Source organism: Abrus precatorius, unplaced genomic scaffold (assembly GCF_003935025.1).
Source record: "Abrus precatorius isolate BTA unplaced genomic scaffold, Abrus_2018 Scaffold4, whole genome shotgun sequence".
Classification (NCBI taxonomy): Eukaryota; Viridiplantae; Streptophyta; class Magnoliopsida; order Fabales; family Fabaceae; genus Abrus; species Abrus precatorius.
In genome coordinates this window covers 20,215,074-20,237,196 of record NW_020874384.1, presented here as the reverse complement: position 1 = coordinate 20,237,196, position 22,123 = coordinate 20,215,074, and the positions used below count along the sequence as shown (strand labels likewise).

General features: G+C 34.7%; 3 protein-coding genes and 1 non-coding gene across 6 annotated transcripts; 2 read left to right on the top strand and 2 right to left on the bottom strand.

Annotated features, from left to right (window-relative positions):
* Window positions 1–1,914: 1,914 nt before the first annotated feature.
* On the top strand, window positions 1,915–8,371 carry LOC113864792. 3 transcript variants are annotated; one of them, XM_027498903.1, is made up of 3 exons: window positions 1,915–2,296; window positions 2,760–2,852; window positions 4,758–8,371. In XM_027498903.1, the coding sequence occupies exon 3, from the start codon at window positions 4,872–4,874 to the stop codon at window positions 7,839–7,841; it is 2,970 nt and encodes a 989-aa protein (XP_027354704.1). In that variant the 5' UTR covers window positions 1,915–2,296; window positions 2,760–2,852; window positions 4,758–4,871; the 3' UTR covers window positions 7,842–8,371. The 3 variants fall into 3 exon arrangements, with proteins under 3 accessions (XP_027354704.1, XP_027354706.1, XP_027354705.1); XM_027498905.1 differs by having other exon boundaries at window positions 1,962–2,296; window positions 2,760–2,866; XM_027498904.1 differs by lacking the exon at window positions 2,760–2,852 and having other exon boundaries at window positions 1,962–2,296.
* A 1,328-nt stretch (window positions 8,372–9,699) lies between these two features.
* LOC113865982 lies at window positions 9,700–10,091 on the bottom strand. The gene has a single exon (XM_027500828.1). It carries the CDS (start codon window positions 10,078–10,080, stop codon window positions 9,754–9,756), a length of 327 nt encoding a protein of 108 aa, XP_027356629.1. The 5' UTR covers window positions 10,081–10,091; the 3' UTR covers window positions 9,700–9,753.
* Window positions 10,092–12,767: 2,676 nt separating this feature from the next.
* TRNAL-CAA lies at window positions 12,768–12,851 on the top strand. Its single transcript has one exon. It is a non-coding gene; the product is annotated as a tRNA-Leu (tRNA).
* Window positions 12,852–15,406: 2,555 nt separating this feature from the next.
* Window positions 15,407–18,712, bottom strand: LOC113864687 (thaumatin-like protein 1). Its single transcript, XM_027498689.1, has 3 exons — window positions 18,655–18,712; window positions 17,852–18,557; window positions 15,407–16,083 (listed from the first exon to the last, which is right to left on the bottom strand). The coding sequence occupies exons 1-3, from the start codon at window positions 18,710–18,712 to the stop codon at window positions 15,858–15,860; spliced, it is 990 nt and encodes a 329-aa protein (XP_027354490.1). The 3' UTR covers window positions 15,407–15,857.
* Window positions 18,713–22,123: the final 3,411 nt, after the last annotated feature.

The window sequence follows — 22,123 nt, the reverse complement described above, 5'->3', positions numbered from 1 at the left end:
AGACATATAGTCCCTCTTTGTCTAACTTCAATAAGATAAATTTTGTTTTTTATGTTATGTTTTACGTTTATTGATATAACTTTCGCATGATATCTTGTCTTGCAAATTCCCTTGGACGGAAGAAGCACGTAAAAGTGTTTTTTGTGATTAGTTAAATTTATTCAAAAGCATTCTATTATTATATTTATTAAATAGAGAATAAAACTCACAACAAGTTGTTTTAAGGCTTTATTTTAGAAAATTTTGCTTCCATGCAAAATTCAGGTGTTGAAAAAAAAATAAAAAACTTCTTTTGCACATCTATACTCTTCTATCTTCAATTTTATTTGCTAAATATGACCTTACAACAAGTAATTTTTCTATTTTCTAAATTAATAATTCATATTAATCCATATTTTTAAAGCCCGTTTGATAGCATTCATAAAAAAATTGTAAAAATTTATTATTTTATTTCATGTTTATACTAGAATAACAAATTATGTGTATTTATTATTTTATTTTTAACCAAAATTTTATTAATTAAGTAAATATTAAAAATACATTTTTTTTTATCGATTCCACAAACAAAATTTTTACCTGGAGATTACCGAGTCATTGATTAAGTATCTTAAAATTTGAGAAAAAGACAATAAAAGAGAAAGAGAATATTTGAATTCAAATATCACAGTCAATGTCTCATTAATTTTAATTTGAACATAGATTAAATATGGATTCGGGGAGAGTAAATTTACTTAATTTATTTTGACCGAATATTTAAGAGGGGAATGAATATAGTTTCATTATGCATGAACAGGAAACATTCAAAGATAAATATTTATGGGAAATCAATATATAATGAAATAAATAAATCATATTATAATAATTCAATTGTCGTAATTTAATTAATACTACACTAATAAATATCAATGAAAATCTTACGATTTAAGATTTGGTGAGATGTAAATATTCATCCTCCATAAGAATAGAAAACAAATAAAGGAGAGACAGACATTGGAGTAGCTAGGATTATAAATTGTCGGGGTAAAAATGAGAAAGGGCAGGGTAATACCAACAAAAAGAAATGCATTCAGCTGTTTCATGAACTATTGGAGATTGAGGACTTAACTTAGCATTTCAGCTTTTTTTTCTTTCACTGTGTTCATCTTTAGAACATTTTAATAATTCATGTGATTAATCGTTGATTAACTAATTTACACCGTGTGATTCGTTGTTGAGTTTATTTTTTTTCATAAAATTAAAACGCAAAGGGATATATATTTAGTAATAGACGAGTTTCAATCCAACTTTAAAGCTTGAATTATTTAGTGAAAACAAAGTTGCACGGTACAACAAATTTCTAGCAAACTCGTTATTTTTTTAGTTTTTAGTTTAACTTTTATACAATTGAATACCGACATGTAATTTCATGATAACTTAGTGCAATTTATATATATTTTTTTTTGCTAAACGTATATTCTTTATATACACATGTTTATATAATTATAAAAACATGATGCTTTTCTAGTAATAAGATATTTTATAATATTATCATGTATTCTTTTTTCATAAATAAATTATTTATTTGTTACTAAAATTTTAAAGTATATTTCTTTTTCTAAATTTAGAAGAAAAATTTTCTACCGCGTTAAGAATACAATATTTTGTTAAAGTCATTAATGATGAATTTAACACCTTATCTTGTTACCTCATAGAAATTCTATATTACAGTTTATTTTTATATGTCTTAAATGAATAAAATAAAATAATAAAAAAACAAATGAATAATCATTATATGTAATAAATTGGATAAGAAATGCATTTGATTTACATTCCTTACTTAAGAGAGAAAGTAAATCGGGTCGGGTTAGGGAGGAGGAGCGGATATGGATATGGATATGGATATGGATATGGGAGTGGAACCCAGAAGAAGGGATTGAAATTGAAGAGTATGAATGTTGGGGTGTGGTGGGGGGTGGCCCCATTAACTCGGAACAGCGTCTTGCGTCGCACGTGTTGATGCCCAACCTACGAACTAAAGTCGACCAGAAAATTCAGAAATCTGCAAAACAAAAACCAAATAAAAATCCCAACGTTGTTGCTCTCTTCCCTTCAACTGTGCTTTCAACTACTATACAAAGAAACATACCCACAACGCACCACAAACGCAAGCACAAGAAGAACTTACTAAGACTATACCCACAACAACTCTAACCCTTCTCTCTCTCTCTCACACACACACATAACCTCACACCATTCTACAATTCACCAAAGCTTCTGAAGCTTAGCCTCAGTTAGGGTTTTCGTTTCACTCAACCAGGTTAACTCTTCTCTTCCCATTCTATACTTTCACTTCCCTTCCATCTCTGGCTTTCAATTTTTTCTTTCTTTTCTCTTAATTCATTATCCTTTGTTAGAATGTGTCCGAGTTTTAATTGTGATTAACTGTGTTTTAAGTTTTGATTCCTCTTTTTTGTTTCTCATTTTGATACATCTCTGTTCTGGCTAAGGAGCTCTGTTATTTTTTTAATAGTTTTTTAGGGTTTTTCTATTTCTTATATCAACCTTCCAGTTTTAGGGTTTTGGTTATTTGTAGTAGTTGCGTTTGTGACTCTTTTTTTTAATTAAAAAAATTAGCTACTGTTGTTAAGAATTAAGGATTCATGTTCAGTTATGTGCTTGCTCTGGGTTTTTCTTTAATCATTAATTTCCGTGTTGTTTATTTAATTTACTTGCATTTTGTGTGTGGGATTCTGATTTTATTTCTGAATTGGTCGTTTCAGGGATGGAGTAGTATCTGCTCGGTGATCGAAATTGGAGAGTTACAATTTGGTTTTACTGATACTGTAACTTCGAACCAGCCGGCTAATTGACTGGTAACCTTATTAGAGTTTGGTATTATTTATTTATTTTATTTTTTTTGTCAATGATCAGCATAGGACTTAAATCTAACCGCAGCATGTAAGTAATAACTGACAGACTTGCTTGATCGTTTTAAAATGCTTCTCAGAATTTCTACCCGGCCCAACATTTTCTAAAACTGTTCCTAAAAGGAAGGGGCTGAGTTAGGGGCTGATGCGGGAGGAGAAGGAAAAAGGGAGAAAGAAAAGTTTGAAAACATGAATTGAAGTTTTATATTGTAAAATATTGAATACAGTGCACTTCCTGTTATGATTTACCATAATAATAAATTGTGAAGTTGATCTAATGCATTAATTTGGGAAGCGATACGCAGCTGTGAATTATCATTTTGTATTAATTTAGAAAGCGACAAGCGTGGCAGCGAATCATCATTTGTTTTAAAAGCATTATTTGTTTGTGAAGGTAGTACTGGGCATAGTAGAGTTGTAAATCGTGGACGTTACATTTAATTTCCTCTGGCTTGTATTCCTGCATGTCACGGATGGCAGTTTATTCTGGCTTAAGTTAGTTCCTTTCAAGTTGGCCCTTAAATTGATAAATCCTACCTGCTGTTTTTTCTTGAAGAAATAAAAAAATTATAATGATTGTGGTAATCCTGTATTGAGTGAGTCAGTGACATGGAATCATTAAGAAGTTGTTTACTAGAGTGGTTTTGGGCTAAGCTAGAACCAAGTTTTTTGATTTTGTCTTAATAGATATGCAAATGCATTATTTCCTATATTTTAACTGATGGCCATATGAGAATTTTCTATTAGTAATATATTATTTGAATTAGAAGTTGCTGCATTCTTACATTTTCTTGTCTAAACTGCTAAATTTCATATATCATTATAAATTAGTAATAAAAGTTACTCTACTCTGTTGATTATTTATGTTTTAGATAGTGATATCTTCATTGATCTTAATTTTCTCTTTAATTAATTACTATATTCCACATGGTAGCCAATCACTTGACTGTGGTTGTTGTATGGCAAATTTGCGAGCTTGTGTAAATCTTAATTAATTAATAAAAGCTAAGTTGATATCTCTTTATTTGGGATAAAGAAAGGCATTAATGCCGGTGTAGGTATATGATGGTTCAAAATGCTTGAATTTGTGCGGTGTTTTGTGCATGATAGAGCTGTCTTAATTTTTTGGCTCGGAAACTCAATACCTCTAAAGATAGCTCTTATTCTGTACAGTCTTCTTTTATTCCGAATGAATTGTCAAAACAGTCTGGTTTGTTGGTCTAGATTGATAACTTTGTTCATTTTCTTAATCCAGATCAATCCTTAGAGTATAGCAGAGTGGTCATTATTCTCCGATCTTTCTTTTAGGGTAGAAGAAAATTTAGGTTCAGTGGTGACTGCACCATCATAGGGTCAGGAATGGGCAGGCCTCTAAGCATAATAAGTGCTTACAGAGGTCCTTAAAATAACCTTATCACAATTCCAACCCTTGACAACTAAGTCGACACGGTCTCCTCTACCAAAATGTTCATGTTATATTGATTTTCTGTAACTTTTTCTAATGATATTCTGTTGAAGACTTTAATTAAGGGTATTTTATAAGTGCATCAGTTATGATATATCCTACATTCTGCAAAAATGTTTTTTCATTTATTTATGGTAACAGTGGTCTAAAATCTGTCAAATGATTTGGTCAGTTGAGAATTTAGTCTTTAAGACTGAAAAGGTCAGGTGCATTTCTTATTTTTAATGATGTTATACCTGATTGCTGCTGTAAGCTTGGGGCTTGATTTGTGTGTGATCTGTTTCTTGGTAGGAATCTATTTGCCTCTAATGACCTTGTGTGTGGAAGTGGAAATATCTGAATACTGTCCCCTAAAATGAATATTTTCTTTGTCATTGTTTTTGCAGTGCATGTTTGTGAACTTTTTCCCAGAAATTTTATTGAGATTCTTAATGGGAGAGAAAGTTCTTGCATGCCAAAAGGATGGCCTCAATGCTCTGAGAAAGATTATGTGAAGCAGTATGACTCTGGAAGATTTCTTTACCTTGACCGAGATGAAAGATGGGCTCATCGCACCTTCTCGGGTGCAGGAGCTGGTCTCTGTAATGCAGAACGAGAAAGATTGTGAGGTTAAAAATGCTGGTGATGCAACAAGGCAGTGGGCTGCTGTTGCAAGCACTATTGCTGCTACAGAGAATAAAGATTGTCTTGATCTTTTTATTCAGTTAGATGGACTTTGCTTCATTAATATGTGGTTAAAGGATGCTCAAAATTTGGGGGTTGATTCAAATGACAGTTTTATTGAAGAATCGATCACTGCAATGCTACGAGCAGTTGAAAAGCTGCATCTAGACAGTGAGAAGTCGATTTCATCTGGAATTCGCATCACTGTCAGCAATCTTCTTGACCATCATAGTGCTAGGGTTCAGGATAGAGCCAGAGTGTTATTTGACAGCTGGAAGGGAGGTGGAAATGGTGATACTGATTCTCATGATGTGGAGCTTGCTAAAGTCGACAATGCAAGTGGCAAAATTGGCAGGGAGGAAGGCCATCCATCTGCTGTGAATGAAGCTGGCAATGATAATGGTCATTTATCAGGACTAATTGGAAACGATAAATCACTATTGAGAAGCTCAGATAATTTCCCGATACAGAGTTCTGATAATGTGCTCCAGTCATCTGCCTGTGTGGAGTCTGAAGACATCAAAGAGGGATCCACAAACCATGTTCTTTCCTCTGCTCAAGTTGTTGCTCCCATACACGAAGGATTTCCTTTATGCAGTGCAGGTGAGACCACTTCAGTACGAACCTGTAACTTTCCTATTCCAAATGATGGACAGCCGGATGCAGTACAGTTAAGTGACATGGACAAAAAGGAGAAGCAGGAGTTAAATGATAATGGCGCTCCAGAAAATTCAGGAGCACCATCTGTGTCATCTATGCTAGAGCCTGAGCCTGCTTCCATCGGTGCTAGCGTAATAAAGGCACCAGAATATGTGAAACAACAAGCTTTAGAGCAAAATGTTGGAAACAATGAGGATGATGTTTGTCATAAAATAACTACTACTTGTAGTTTGAGGACACCTGCATCTGATGGGATTGGGGCTGCTGATGATATCAGAGCTGTAACTAGCATTACACAACTTTGCAAAGCTGCAGAAAATGATGACAACTGTTGTCCTAATGCTTTGCAGATCACAGCAGTCAGTGACAGTAACTTGGAAAAGAGTGAGGTGTTAGCCATGTCTGTATCTGAAACAGAATATGTCAGAGCATCAAAGGAAGGCAAGGAGTGGGTTTATAATGATGGTGAGGATACATCAAAAGGTTCTGATTCTAGTAAACCTGTAAAAGAAGATTTTAGAGGCCCTAACATAATTGACAAGAGAGTTTCTGATAATGAACTTGACTGTGGCATTGTGGATGCTTTAGAAGTTGCTCACAAAGTTAGGAGAGAAGTCTGCAGCTCCTCAGAAAAAATCTCCGAAGGTGGAATCAGGCAACCAGGCAGCCCAGATTCTGTAAGAAAAGAGGAAGAGCTCACTCCTGTTCCACCCAAGGAGGTTTCCTCCAGACAAAGCAACTCTACTGGAGCATGTTTTGAGGACGGGCATGAGAGTATGTCAGACAATACCAAGGCTGAGCCTGAATGCAGGCCTGATGTGAAGTCCATGCAGGTGACTGAAGCAGCTCAAGATTCAGGAGATAACTCAGAGAAACGTCTCTGCGCCTTTGATCTCAATGAAATTGGTTCTGATGATGATATGGATGCTTCTGTAAATACTACATCTACTCCAATACCTGTTGTCTCTGCTTCAATGCCTACACCAACTCTAGGGTTGCTTGGGGTCCCTGTGCAGTTCGAGGGGACGCTTGGATGGAAAGGATCAGCTGCCACCAGTGCCTTTCGACCTGCATCACCTCGTAAAAATTGGGACAATGAGAGAAATCTCCCTGTTGATCAGAACTCTGACACTTCCAAGCAGAGGCAGGATTGGCTTGATATTGATCTAAATGTGGCTGAGGATGAAGAGGATACAATAAAACCTATTGCTGAATCTTCAGGCCTTCCTTCTGGGCAATCATCAGTTGAACTTAGTCCTAAAAGATCAAGCAGGATTGAATTGGATTTGAACAGTATTGGTGATGATGGTGACGCCCAACCTTCAGGTCACAGGATGGAGGGACAACTCTTTCTTGGAAGAAATGGCTATTGGAGCCCCTCTCCAGCATCATCGTCATCGTCAATGCAACCATCAGTCAGAAACATTGATTTGAATGACAGGCCATGCCTTCAAACTGATTTGGTGTACCAGGGGCCTGGTAAGTCTTCTCATATTATTGATGCACATGGGCATTCTAAATCATCCGATGCCCCTGTTATCTCTATTTTGGGGGCCAAGGTAGAAGTTGGTAAAAAAGAATGTGTTCCTCAAACTGTGTCTTTGCCGAATGGCAAGGCTATTAAAGCTGCAATAGATCTCGCAAATTCTAGACCAGGTGGAGTTATAGGGATAACCCCGGCAGTATCCTTCAATTCATCTGCTTTGGGGTATAATGGAGTTGCATCAGCACCTGCATTGTCTTTTTCGTCAGCCATATACGGGTCAGGTGGCACAATTCCATACACAGTGGACTCAAGAGGAGCTCCAGTTGTTCCTCAAGTTGGCGGATCTTCATCAACTGTCCTTTCATCTTACTCTCAGCCACCAATCATAATGAATGTGACTGGTACACAACTTGGTTTGAATGGATTTGGACCTTCACGTCCTAACTTTGACCTGAACTCTGGCTTCATGATTGAAGGTGGGAATAGAGATGCATTGGCAGCAAGGCAATTTTTCTTTCCTGGGGGAAGGACTGGGGAGGAGCATGTAAGAACCATGACGCAACCCTCAAGTTCTGGGGTTGGTGGGAAAAGAAAGGAACCAGACAGTGGTTGGGAATCCTACCCATTTAGCTACAAACATCCGCAACCTCCATGGAAGTAGCTTCCAGTTTATGATTTTACCTCTCTTCTGAAATGTTCATAACCACACCTTTCCAATTGATGCTTTATTACCCGAAAAGATCTTTAAGATTAGGTCAGTGCACTGGCATCCTTTAGTAACAGAAGTTCTAGAACTCAATAAATGCCAGGGGAAGATGGATGTAATATGATTCAAATGATTGATTGTTAACGGGGGGAAATTGGGTTTTCTTATTCTTCTTTTTTCTTTTCTCTTCTTTCGTTGTTTTTCCTTTCCCGTAGCTTCATAGAAAGGCAGTACAAGCACAGAAAGTCTTGTGTGCGTCTAGCTGTAATTTCTCTTTCATATGTCAAAGAAATTTATAGGCATAGTATGATGTTTCTCGCTGTCACAGTGGCACTAGTACGTTGCCACTGTTTAGTTAGTTTTCATTGTTGAAGTTAATAACCTGTAAAAAGAGAAAGAAATATGTGACCGACTAAGAAAGGTTCTTGTTCCAAATTTTTCTGCTCACACTTCCTTCCTAATTCTATAGAAGCTTTTTATTTTTTATTCTCCGCATTTATGGTGCAAGTCTCCTTATGCTACCGGTCATCGCAGCCTTATTTTAATCATGCTTTTATTTTATTATGCCTTTTGTTTTCTTTCTCCAATGACTTTTGCCAGCGTAGGCTTTGTCATGTTACCCTTAAAATTTAAATTTTCATTTATGCACCCAATTTAAATAAACTAAAACAAATTAGTGTTAGTTAATGTTTTTCTTGTCATAAAAAATCGTCCGATGCTGCTGTCCAAATATTCGAAATTTACATTGAGTTTTTCGCATCAGTTGGGTGTCCTTTTCAAATGGCTAACTGATGATCAGTGACATTTACACTTTCATTATATTCATAATATAAATTTCTCTCTCTCATTTCCCATCGATTCATTGTAGCATAGAGCGCGACCTTTCTTGATGTTGCTGCATATAAAGGGGATAAGCAATTTCAATTCAATTCATGTATTTGTTGCACCATAGCTTTTAGGAGAAGCTTATCATTCGTATCGATTTACATCCATGCCTACTAGTGAATTTTATACCAATTTAATACAAGACTTATTTATTGTTGTATGAAAGAACCCAAGCAATGGGGCAGCTTACCGGGACAATAAAGGGACCGAGTGAGTTATTCTGCCCTGCCAGCTTACATAGTGGACTTTGTAGTCAATCTATTTAATACTATTAACGAACAAAATTGAAATGATTCGAAAACGCTATAAGGATGCATGGTCCTCCACTCCTCCCAGCCACGGACCAATTCAATACCTAACAATGCACAAATTACATGTCAACTCTCTCTCTCTCTCTCTCTCTCTATATATATATATATATATATATATATATATATCCATTGCGTGCAAATGGTTGCAATGCAGTGTCAACCGCTAGCGAGTCAATTGTAAGTTTTGGGTCAATCTTTCATCATTAATTTTTAAAACATCTCATTTATTAAGATAAAACATTGAAATAATACGTCTTTCCGCAAAGGGCATATACCTTAATCAACCCCTACCCTTAGTCCTCCTCGTTTTGTCATTACATTTTCTGCGTGTAAGCGAAGCCAAAAGCCTAGAATTTCAAAGATCATACAGAAACCAAAGTACACTTTTTTCTATCAAACAAAAGTACCCATTTTGTTATTTATTCACATAATGTTCCCATATCCATTTAACATATTATATTACAAGGAATACGCATAAGCATATATTTATATATACAAATACCACTCTCAATCAGACCCAAGACACACAGACAACCCAAGAGAAGAATTTTGTATAACTTACAAATGGGGAAAATAAGAATAAGAAAAAAGAAAGAAAAATAAAATAATTAAACCGTCCTTTTCATTTCTCTTTTTTTTTCTCTCTCTCTCTATTTTTACCAATTAATTTATTACAAAGGCGCTAAGGGAAGCTGGCGAGGAAGCCTAAAACGGACCTGAGAAGCAGGGGATCGCGGCGCAACGCCGTGCCAACAGATTCCTCCCTTACACACCTCTTGGTTATCATCGTGGTCGCTGGTGAAAGCACACGTGGCTTTACGTGAGACGTCCCACGTCAGGGTCGCCACCAGGATGAGAACCACCACGGTGGCAGACACAATCACAACGTAGCCGCTGCTAAACCTTCGACCAGAGACAAGACCATAGCCCTGAAGACACGCCATAAGCGCCACGTAGATTGTGGTCAGGTTCCTCGCCACCACATCAGATATCGCCATAGAGTGAGAGAGTGTAGTGTTGTGGATCTGAACGCTATTGCAAATTCCCTTTATTGCAATGCTTCGTCGTGCGAATGTTCACCTACGTGTCCTTCACCTCGCACATTTCTTCAAAACCAATCACTTTGCTCCACGTGTCTTCCTATACCACTTTTTACTACGTGGCTCCTCCTCAATAGCCTTGTCTTGCTCTTCCTCTTCACTGTCCCGTGACCTTTTTAAAACCCTTTTCTTTGTCGTCTATTTATCTTGTCAATACCATGATTTAAAAAAAAAAAGGTTAATAAAGAAACTCAAAATTTTAAAATAACATAAAATAAAATAAAAATGACGGTAGGCCATGCTAGAATTTAAGTTTTTCACCTTTAGTCATGGGCATGCTTGTTGGCAAGCTCATAAGTGACGTTTCACTTCTTCAATGTTTGACTATAACCAAAACCAAAATATCTTTGTGTGTGTGATTCTGCGTTAAATTTATTTAAATATAAAATTAGTTTAATGTTATAAGTTATAATTTTCTCATTAAAATGTTATTCACTATGTTGAGGGTGGTTTAATTGATCATTTTTATTAAAACTTAGGCGAAAGATATGGTCACGTGTCCAATGTTTCCAAATATTCGTTTGTAGAATCTAGAAGCATAATGTGGATTGATGAAGAATCATTTGGCGCACTATCTTTCCTTTGCACACAAATTGGTAGCATCATTAGGTGAATATTAATTGGGTGGTTGGGGCCATGTTATACAAAGTTTATTAGAAACTTTAGATTAGGATGCCCTACCTTGTTTTTTTTGTTCATGAAAGTAATAGATACGTATAATAAGGAGGAATTGGAGGGTGTTTCGTTGTCGCTTCTCTTTTTAACATTTCTCCTGGGTTTGGTTTCCACTTCCCAATCTGGGGGCGTGCATCTGTAACGTTTTGAGAAGCCATGGAAAAGTTTTTGACACTTTCTTAGACTTTTTTAAAAGAGGATTCACAATTCACAATTCAGGGCATTGTTACCAGGTTAAAGGTTTTTTTACTGAGGCTGTTAAAGTGCACGCACCTGCATCTGTCCACGAATCTGACCCACGACGCGTGAAACCTACTGTTACTAAGGCATCACTTCTACAACGACAAAGATATAAATAATAATAACCTTTAAACTTTTTTTTTACTACGGGAAAATATCAGAATTGAATTTGATTTTTCAAAATTTATCGAGTTAAGCTAATTTTCTCAGAGAAACCTGTATATAGTTGATCTGCCAGATTCATTGAACTTGCATGAAAACTACATAAAATTAGAAGATATTTGAAAAAAAATATGAAACGTTAATCAACTGTTGTGAGTTTTTTTAAAATTATAATATCTTTGATATCTTTAAAAGATATTATATTTAAAATTTTTTACTTTTTTATTTTACTCGTATCTTTACGCTAAATTGAGGAGTTGAACCCCTTCTAAAATATAATAATACATAAAAGAACAAACGTCTCGTAATGGTACTTTTGTTGGTCCACAGTAGCTTAGTGTTTAATAGAAAAAATAAATTGAAAATACTTGGGCTCAAGGGTGATTCAAGAGCAATGTTATCTGTATGTGTGTGTAGTGTCAAACATTTTCATGTCTTGATAAGAACTAATGGATCTAATTCAATTATGAGATTTTGGGCTTAGGTTGGAAGCCCGAAACCGAGGAAGCCCAAAAAGAGAGAAATGGAACAACGCAAACAGTTTTTGGTAAAAAAATCGTAATCCTTTACTCTTCTCGTTTTGTTTTTGGTCCAATCCTCTACTCTTCTTTAAATCAAACATTGACCACTTGACAAAAAAAAGCAATCATATTTCTTTTGGCAAAGAAATTCATAACATTTGATATTCATGATTATTTTATATTTTTTTAAAAATAACAAAAATAAGACACAATTATCAAATAAAATATATCCAGTATCCAAGGAATAGATATTATTGAAAAATATTGGTTGTTGGTTGTGAAAATGTAGACAACTAATCCCAGGCTCGAGATATGAATTCCCAAAATTTAAGAAAAAATTAATTCTTTGTCACTAAACTCACCAAATTTATTTTTCCATAACGGATTACGTATTTTTGTTTATTTTCATATTCTAACATTTCTCTTTTTTTTTTATTATATTTCAATTTAAATTTTTAGTTTTTTTTATTTCTATCGCTTAACCTTCCTTTGTATTAAATTTACAAAATATTTTAATTTATATAGTGATAGACACCACTCAATATATATATATATAAAAGAAAATTTTAAAAATTTTAAAAATCGTAAATAGTTTTTTTTAGTACTTTATGTTTTCAATTATTTTTAGAAAAATTTTCATTAACAAGTTTTGACTTTTTAAAATTTTTAATATCTTTTTAAAAAATCAACATTGACAATTTTGGATACTTTATAACTTTTTGTTATTTTATCTTTGAATCTTTATATCTATACTAAATCATTGACAATTTGTAAACTCTATATTTTTGTATTTTTTTAAAAGATTTATATTTTAATATATTAAATACCATGTATAAAAAATAATCCGATAAATACAATTTTTTTTATTTACGTGCATTTTTATTTTAACGTAATAAAATCTTGAATAAAAATGTCATGCAAAAAGCTTAGTTCTAAAATTTGATGGGCAAAACAACTGTAATAATTGAAGGGAATCTTAGATATAAGGTCAGGATGGCCGAGTGGTCTAAGGCGCCAGACTCAAGTTCTGGTCCTCGTGAGAGGGCGTGGGTTCAAATCCCACTTCTGACAAAATTGTTCGCTATCTCTTATCTCTTAATTTTTGTCTTATAAAATTTCTATGGGGCTAACAATTGCCTAGCTGATATTAGTGTGTGTGTGGACTCTATTTTTATTTGAGATTATGAAAGCGACCATAGCTTACTTCGTTTTGGGAGTGGAAATGCCCCCTCATGATTTTGTTTCACAATTTCTCATTAGAACACCAAATTAATCATTTGTGCTGTGACAACGATTTATTAAAAGCTGAACAGCAGGTTAGCAGACGTAATTCTCGCCCATCATTGTCTACTTTAATTTAGTGGCATCTGTCCAGTGTTGCAACCTTCATTATTCAATCTTATTTCGTATATTCATATTTTTTTAACATAACTCTGTTCATCAAAAAATGTGAAAACCATTCACTAGGACTAGGCGGCTTTTTCCGGCGCGTCTTCCTTCTGTAGTTTTTACATTATTGATTGTGATGCCATGTTGTTAACATGTTATTGGGACTTCTTTTTAATGTCAAATTGTCGCACCACCAAAGGCCACAATTTTCAGCTCATGGGCCCTTCCAAACTTCATGCTCGTGTGACACATTCTAAAAGTTTTTTTTTTTTTTAATTCTTACTGTCGTTGAGTAACAAAAAAAATGCTTATGACCAGTAAGGAGAAGATGCATTAGAACTCTTGTAGGGATACAATTTTTAATATATATTTACACACCAATGTAATAGGTATCGTCTGAACACTGAAGCGTGCAAATGTTGAATATATCTCAGTAGTGGCATGAATGACTACGAGACCACGCCGATGACGAAAGCAAACAAGCGAAGAGTGTACACTACACAAACACTATCTGATTAATAATAAAGTGATTTCCGCTAGTCCCAAACCAATGTATTGTCTGAGAGGCAAATTCAGTTGAGAATTGACTCGTTAATGCACCCAACAAATAATGATATAATCGAAAAACAGAAGCAACAATTTCAGCAGCAATATTTGACTTTAAAATTTGAGCTTCGACGTTCTTCTTCATATTGTTCTTCTTTAGAATGTGCCTGCATGGGTGGGTTACATCAGTTAAAGGGGAAGTGCCTCCCAACAATAGGATATTAGAATGCACCATTTTAGTAAAAAAACTGATAAATGGCCGTCTATATATATTCCCTACGGGTAGATGATATGTGAACTTCAACTACTCATAAATCAATTTATTTATTTATCATGAATCCTCATAAACTATTCGTAAATCATTTTTTTTTTTTGGTATGCGAATCCAATTAGTGGCTTTCTCCATTGACATTGGATAGCAGGTGTAAAATTTCAATACAAATAAATAATTTTGTAGTCCGGATAAAGAGGAAATTAGAATAAGATGAAGGATAAGATGTAGAAGAAATACCAACCACATGACAATGAAAGGATGATCCGAAAATAAAGATAATAGAGTCAATTTGCCTTCCAAAATTTGGATTAATAAACGCTTGGTTGTTAGACGATTGCAATATTGCACAAACACTTTATTATTGCCAAATTAAATTGTGGCAAGCAGCACACCAGTGTCTTTTTGTAAAAAAAAATTCATATGGGTTTCACTAATTGCAATTGCAATCAGAGAGGTCCCCGAAGGAAATGTAGACGCATGCATGCATCATGCATACATACATAACTATGTTATGTATATTTTATTTTGATTGATTTAAAGTTTGACAATTTTAGTTAAATAAAAGTAAGGAAAATCTTACCTTGTTTAATAAATAATTCCAAGTCAAATTATACTGAAAGAAATTTATGGCATAAACTCACGCTAAAACACTAATTTCCTTTAAAAAAAACTGTCTGATTTTTAATAGAAGTTTAAAAATAATAAAAATGGGTGATTATTAAGAAAAAAAATACTTATTACCACTTTCATTTCTAATGACGTCCTGGCAAGACCAACCGAGTCATAAAAATATAAGCATTAATCAACAAGAGACAATTCTTTTAAATTGACAAATATCATGAGCATCACACGGAAACATTTCAGACAGGAGCTTAGGTTATGTTATCCGATTTTATACTTTTTTATGGCTATTGGTACCTTTAGCGTTTGAATAATATTAGGTTTATATTACTTTTGTCCTATATACTCCTTTACACCCTATTTAAAATGTCATTATTTGAGAGGAAAAAGAATAGTTATTTTATGACAATGTTAAAAGAAAATGTAGCCAAAAGTGACGATGAACTCAGTGCTCCGTTTGGTTTGAAAGAAAAAATAAATAAATATTTTTCTATTTAGTTGAAAGAAAACAAGAGAAAACAAAAAACAGTTTTTTTTAATTTAGATTTTAATTAAGGGTAAGTGATTAAAGGTATGTTTGATTTTTCTTTTAAAAAATTTATTTTTTTCTAAATATAATATAAATTTATATTATATTTAAAAACAAAAATAAAAAACTCTTTTTAAAAGAGAAATCAAAATTAATCTAACTTAACGATTTTTATATTATGCATTATCCTTCTTATTGTCACGTCAGTGTATCGAGAACAGAGGGCAGTAAAATACTCTAATGCTTATCCATTTGGTTTTTGTGGCCACGTTACTTGATTACAATTCCGAACCAATAAGTGAATACCATCGCTCACAATACAAAGAATTATACAGTATAACCATCTAAAAGAGAAAATTGTAGTAAAAAACTCATTTTAGTTGCCCCAATGCCTTTCCTCCGTGTGGTATAATCAGTATAATTTCGGGGGATCTTCACCATTTAGAGCCACAGTAACAGTTTTAACATCCAATTATGGGTTTTTGAATCCATGACAGAAACATAACGACACTTGTAGGTGGTGGACTTCCATCGAAAGATGCATTTCTTCCCCACTCGCATGCTTGTGGACGTGGGTGAACCTGTGGCCCCTACTCAAACTCACATGGCCTCGTAAATTAGAGAAACGATGATATATACAGGGTCCCATGCATATTTTTAGGCCTATAAACGTGATTCATGGGCCTAGTTCTGAGAAAAATGCTGAAGGGAGAACTAGTTAGTAGAGCTGGCACAACAGCCAAATAGCCACGGTAATGCTGACAATGCTGGCAATGGCATTGGATTCCCACACATGCGTACCCGCGGACCATGGTATCCCACTTTCATCCATGGCGCCTACATACACCATTGTGCCATTGTTAAGCTGCGGCGATGCTGAGGCAGAAGAAGAACCACTCCCACTACCATCTGGTTTTGGATTTTGCCCCTGCCACGATTTCTGACTGCAAATCCAAAATCACGATGCTATAATAAGAACAATAAATATGTCAACACTATTTCCGACGAAAATATAAATTGAAATATAAGCAAAAATGGAACACGGGACGTGTCGAGATGTGATTGTATAACTGTTCAGAAATCCAAATAAAAAAAACTCTCTTAAAAATAGTTAATCAACAAAAAAAAAAGTTAGAGAGTATGTCAATGTTCTTTCTTATCCCAACATCACTAACTAGTGGTAGTTTCTTTAAAATTCCATACTATGCCTACTAGATAATAGAGCTGCCTCCTTTTGCGTATTTTTACCCAAAGATGAGTGAATCTCGTGCTGTAGTAATTAATACTATATTCTGCTAAATTCAAGTTTTTGAGATTCGGTAGCACAAAACACTATGACGGTAGTTAGTATTAGCGACTTTCCTTCGCGTTGCGTCAAAATATGGTCCCCTCATATGGAGACCACATGTGGAATTCTGAACTAGCTTAGCTTACATAGGATGTGCAATACAGCATTATCGTCCATTATTCTCGACACCCACTTTGCGCTTAGTGGTGAGTTCTGAGTAGATGGTCAGCAAATATCATTTAGTTTGACATTCATCTTCAACTAAAATACTCCTACTATTAAGCTCAACTTTGACTTTTAGACCCAAGAACTGAAATTTCATCAAAATGTTAATCTCGAACGGATAATAATATTGAACTGCTATTTTTTAGAGCAAATTTCATTTGTTATTTTTTCATTTAGATTTTCCTTGGTAAGAATATGTACTCAAACTTTTTATTCACTCTCAATTATTTTAGTTACAATTAGTTGGCTACAAGTTGCTTTAATTTTCTAATTAAAATATAATCTAAACAACACTTACTATGCGAATGAACATGTGACAAAGTAATATAAAAAGTAAACAATGAAAAAGATATAGCAAAAAATCATAGCTACCCCCGATAGTATACTGTATTGAAAAAAAATTATGTAATCAGCATTTTTTTTGGGGTTAAAATTATAGAGATTAACCGTTAGTATTTGAGTGTATAACTTAATTTTAGGTTTTCTTAATTTTATTAAGCATTCACAAACAAAAAAAATTTATGAAAAAAATATAAAGTTATTGTATTAGATTAAAATTATAAAAATATAATAAATAGTCCTAATTCTAATAAAATAACTAGAGTTTTTCGGGCATTAGTATGTATATACATAAAGAATGTCAGGGATAAAAAGGCATGCAAAAGTTAATCCCATGTGATTATTAAAAGTAAATAAATATATGTTATTGAAGCATTTCAGTAAAACACCTTAAAACAACAAGTTGTTTAATAATAGTAAAGATAAAATTTTTAAAAAAAAGTTTCTTTCTAAAAATGACAAATAAGAAAACAATGAAAATTCTAAAAAGACAGATAATTGATTGAAGAAAAAAAAAACAACAGGGGCTACTATTTTGTTTCTTCCTCTGCGCCACATAAACAACATAGGAGGTATGTTTCGAGTCCATTTCCATTTACCGAAATGCCCATCTATATTGCCTTTACAACTAAACAAAACGTCGTTATGTTGTCGCTATCGAAGTGAAAAGTCGTAACGTAGAAAATAATTAATTTCAAAAAAAAAAAAAAACAGAGCAGAAAATGCGTGAGGCTTTAATCCCAGTTACCCCACACCCAACCCAACGTTCATATTTTATTTTATTTTATTATTATAAACCAAATTACCGTTTTAATTGTTATAGTAAAACTGAAGCAAGTAGAGAAATTTAGGAATCTTACCTGGGATTACTGTTAGCTGAAGGACAAAAAGTGATGGCATAAGCGGCATCAGAACCGCACGTAAACGTGCTCGTCTTATCATCGTACGCGTAGCTATAGGCGCGTGGGCAAGCGTTCTTGAACATGAGCGAGTAAGCCGAAGGCTTGCAAGTGTTGGGTGAGCCATACGCACCGCTGCAACAATACTGAGGCGACCCAAAAGCCTCGCACGCGCTCTTGCACGCCACGCTCTGTTTCCCATCCACGCTCGTAACCCTGAGCTCCGAAGGACACGGGCCGTTGAGATCCCCAACGCAACCCGTGGCGGTGCAGTTGTCGCCGGAGCCACCTTGGGGAACCACCAGCATCGGCACGTTGTAGCCGTCGACCAAGCTGACGTCAAAGAAATCGAGTCCTCCCGCGCCGTTGAGAGTGAACTCGGCTAAGGTGGCCGGCGGCGTGGCTCCATTGCCGGCGCATTCGAGCTTGCCGGAGGCACAATCACCAGTGACACAGGAGAATCTTCCGGTGGAGACGTTTTGGGTGCAGAGGGTGCGGCCCCAGAAGCGGCCCCCCCAAGAAGTGGGTGCGGTTATGGTTTTGGATTCACCGCTTTGCAGAACGAAACCGGTGGTTGAAAGTGACGCAACTCCTGCGTTGGAGAGAATGCCTGGCCACACTGTGTAGTCGCATTTGTTAACTAATGTGAACGTTGTTGATGCCACCCCTGCAACAATGTTACTATTCATATGTCAGCGAATTCTTCATTTTTGTTTTGTTTTTTTTTAATTACCTGTAACTTTGTTTAGTGTTAACTATATTACCTGATGCTAATAGGTGAAGTGTTAGTAGGAATCGAAATGAAAGTGTGAGCTGATCCATGTGAAAAGGGTTGTAGTTATACTTTCGGAAATACAGAAGAATGGGAACGAAGAAGAAGCAGAAGAAACGAGTTATCGAATAAGTAAGGACGAGAGGTTTGTGAAAAGGAACTTGGAACTAAGCAGGGATCCATGGGTATTTATAGGGGAATGTGGCTGAATGTACAAAAACGAAATTACTTTCACGTTCTCACTGAAAAATAGTATTTTAAGATTGAAACATAAAAATTAAGAAATATATTTAATTGTTTTATTTTTATTAAAAATATTACAAAAATATATATTATATTTAAAAAAAATTATTTATACAATAAATAAATTTTTAAGAAAATGAATATTTTTAAAAAGTAAAATTAATAAAGTAGTTTTACTTTGAAATTATAAAATAGTTATTATTTAAAAAATAAAATTAATTAATGAAACTATTTTACGCGATCCTTTCAAAAAGAAAAATTTTATTTGGACAACAACAAAATGAAAATTAAAGATGTCATTTTCATTTATTTTATTTGAAGTATATTTTTAAACACTAATCGAAATAAATTTCAGAAGTCTGATAAACATTTCTAGGAATCCTAGAAGAAGTGTCTAAACCTTGAAGATTTAGAGAGGGGTCATGATTAACAGACCTAGGAATATCAGGTCTAACATAAGATCTAGAAGAAAAAGATCTCCTAGCAGAGACAAAATCAGATCGATTACTATAAGCATCGATCCTAGAGGAGAAAGAATTTCTCCTATCAAAGGTTATTTCACCAGAGGCGGCAAAGTCAGATTAGCTCTGACTCTAAATAAACCAAGACCACAATCTGCTTCAGCAGATTCAAAAACCTCTTCTTCTGGGTCATCGACCCCCATTGAGTCATCGACTCAAAAGGCAATCCAAATTGCTGAGTTGATGACTCAACAACTTGGATTGCCTTTTGAGTCGATGACTCAATGGGGGTCGATGACCCAGAAGAAGAGGTTTTTGAATCTGCTGAAGCAGATTGTGGTCTTGGTTTATTTAGAGTCAGAGCTAATCTGACTTTGCCGCCTCTGGTGGTTCCTCCCCTAGAAGGGGTAACTGCCTTTCTAGGCATCTTACTTATCCTGTAAATATTCACGGGTAAGATAATCAGGAAGGGAGTTTGAAGTGCCTTTGAGATATTCTATGTCAAAATCAAAAACACTTAAAATTGCTTGCCATCTTGCAAAAATTTGTTTTGAGGCAAGATTTTTAACATCTTTTTGTAAGATTTCTTTGGCAGACTTGCAGTCTACCCTAATTAAAAATTTTTGGTTTAATAAATCAGATTGGAATTTTGAAACGCATAAAACAATTGCCAAAACTTCCTTTTTAACAGTAGAATAATTCTGTTGTGCAGAATTCCAATGTTTTGAAGTGTATGCAATGATATGCTCATGAGACTTGATTTTTTGTTTAAGAATACCTCCATAACCTATGTCTGAGGCATCAGTTTCAACGATTTTGAAGGCTTGGGGGATGGGAAGATATAGGCAATTTATCTTCCTGACTTTGTTTTTGATTTCTTTAACGACATTAGTATGGACATCAGTCCAAGGGGGAGGATTTTTCCTAAGCCTATCATGTAAAGGCTTGATGATGTTATTTAGGTGGGGGATGAAATCCCCAACGTAATTGAGACATCCCAAAAATCTCTGTAATTGGGTTTTATCAAGGATCCTGTCAGGAAATTTATCAGCAAATTCAATGGACCTACTGATAGGGATAATGGTACCTTGGTGGATATTATGTCCAAGGAATCTGATATTGGTTTGAAAGAGACTAATTTTTGATTTTGAAACGGCAAGACCGTTTTGTTTAATAACATTGATAAAAACATTTATATGTTTAAAATGTTGATCAATGGATTGAGAAAAAATTAAAACATCGTCAATGTAGACAATGACAAATTTTGAATAAGGATTGAAAATGTCATTCATGATTTTTTGAAATTCAGAAGGAGCATTTTTTAGACCAAAGGGCATAACATTCCATTCGTAATGCCCAAAGGGAACAGTAAAGGCAGTCTTGTACCTATCATTTTCGCAAATTTGGATTTGCCAAAATCCCGATTTCATATCGAATTTTGAAAAGATCTTAGCAGAATTGAGTCTGTTAAGAAGATCTTTTTTATTGGGGATAGGATGCCTAATCCATTGAAGGGCTTGATTGAGGGGTTTGTAATTGATAACAAGTCTGGGAGTACCTCTTTCAATCTCAGCAGGTTTATTAACATAAAAAGCAGAGCAAGACCAAGGACTCTTGCTTTTCCTGATAAGATTTTTGTCTAAGAGATCTGTAATCTCTTTCTGACAATAATGGAGGAGTTCTTCATTCATCTGAATTGGTCTGGCTTTAGTGGGAATTTGGGTATCTTTGAATCCTGATTCATAAGGGAGACTGACAATATGTTAAGGGAGAAATTCTTTGAACCACTAGTCAGCAATTTGGAACTCCAAAAGAATCCTCCAAAAAGACTGATTCTGTTGTCAAAACCACCAAACAAACCAAAACAGACTATGCTCTCCCAATTAGTACGCTTTTAGCTATCCAACAAGGAAGCTTGAGTAGCCTACCAAATAAATCTTGGGTAGACATTGCCTCTGAAGAAGATATGGAATTAGATTTAGCAAGCCTAAACACTATACTCCAGACCTTCAACCAAACCCAAAAAACAATAACCAATAAAACAGAAGGGACCCTTGACCTTCAAAAGGGAAAACAAAAAACTTCAAACCCAAGCCATTATGTAGCCAAAGGAAAATTCTCCTCAGTCATACAAATGGAACCTGAATTTTGGGACAAAAACCCATACAAGGCAATTACTAAAGTCTTCCCACCAGGATTTCATTTCAGACCATATCAGGCTAATAAAACCAGACAGTTTTATGAGTTTATCTTAGTGGATTCAGATTCTGTTTCCATTAAGCATTACAAGGACCACAAGGATCCGTCAGTTACAACCCATTCAACAATACAAATCCTGAAAGTCTTAACTCCAAAGGCTTTTGGAAAAAATTTAAATTCTTATAAAAAGTTTTCCCAACCATTTGATCCAGTAGGATATAATTATTGGGACTACATTGACGCATGGACAAGAACTTTCTGGTTCCAAAATAAACTTAACCGACATTCTTGGTTAATATATTTTAAAAAGAATCAGAATTATAACTTTCCAAATTGGTTCCTCCAATGGTGGGATTATTTTGGACCAATAGAAGAAATCCTTCCCACTCCTGTCAAAGAAGGATACAAAATTTACAAAGGCAGATATCTGCGAGAATCAAGAATTCCAGCAGATCTTAAATACTTCTCTGATTTTGCCCTGGCATGGGTATTCTCATGGCAATACAGATATGGCAAGACAGAAAATGAAGACACTCTCCCATTGTTACACAGGTATTC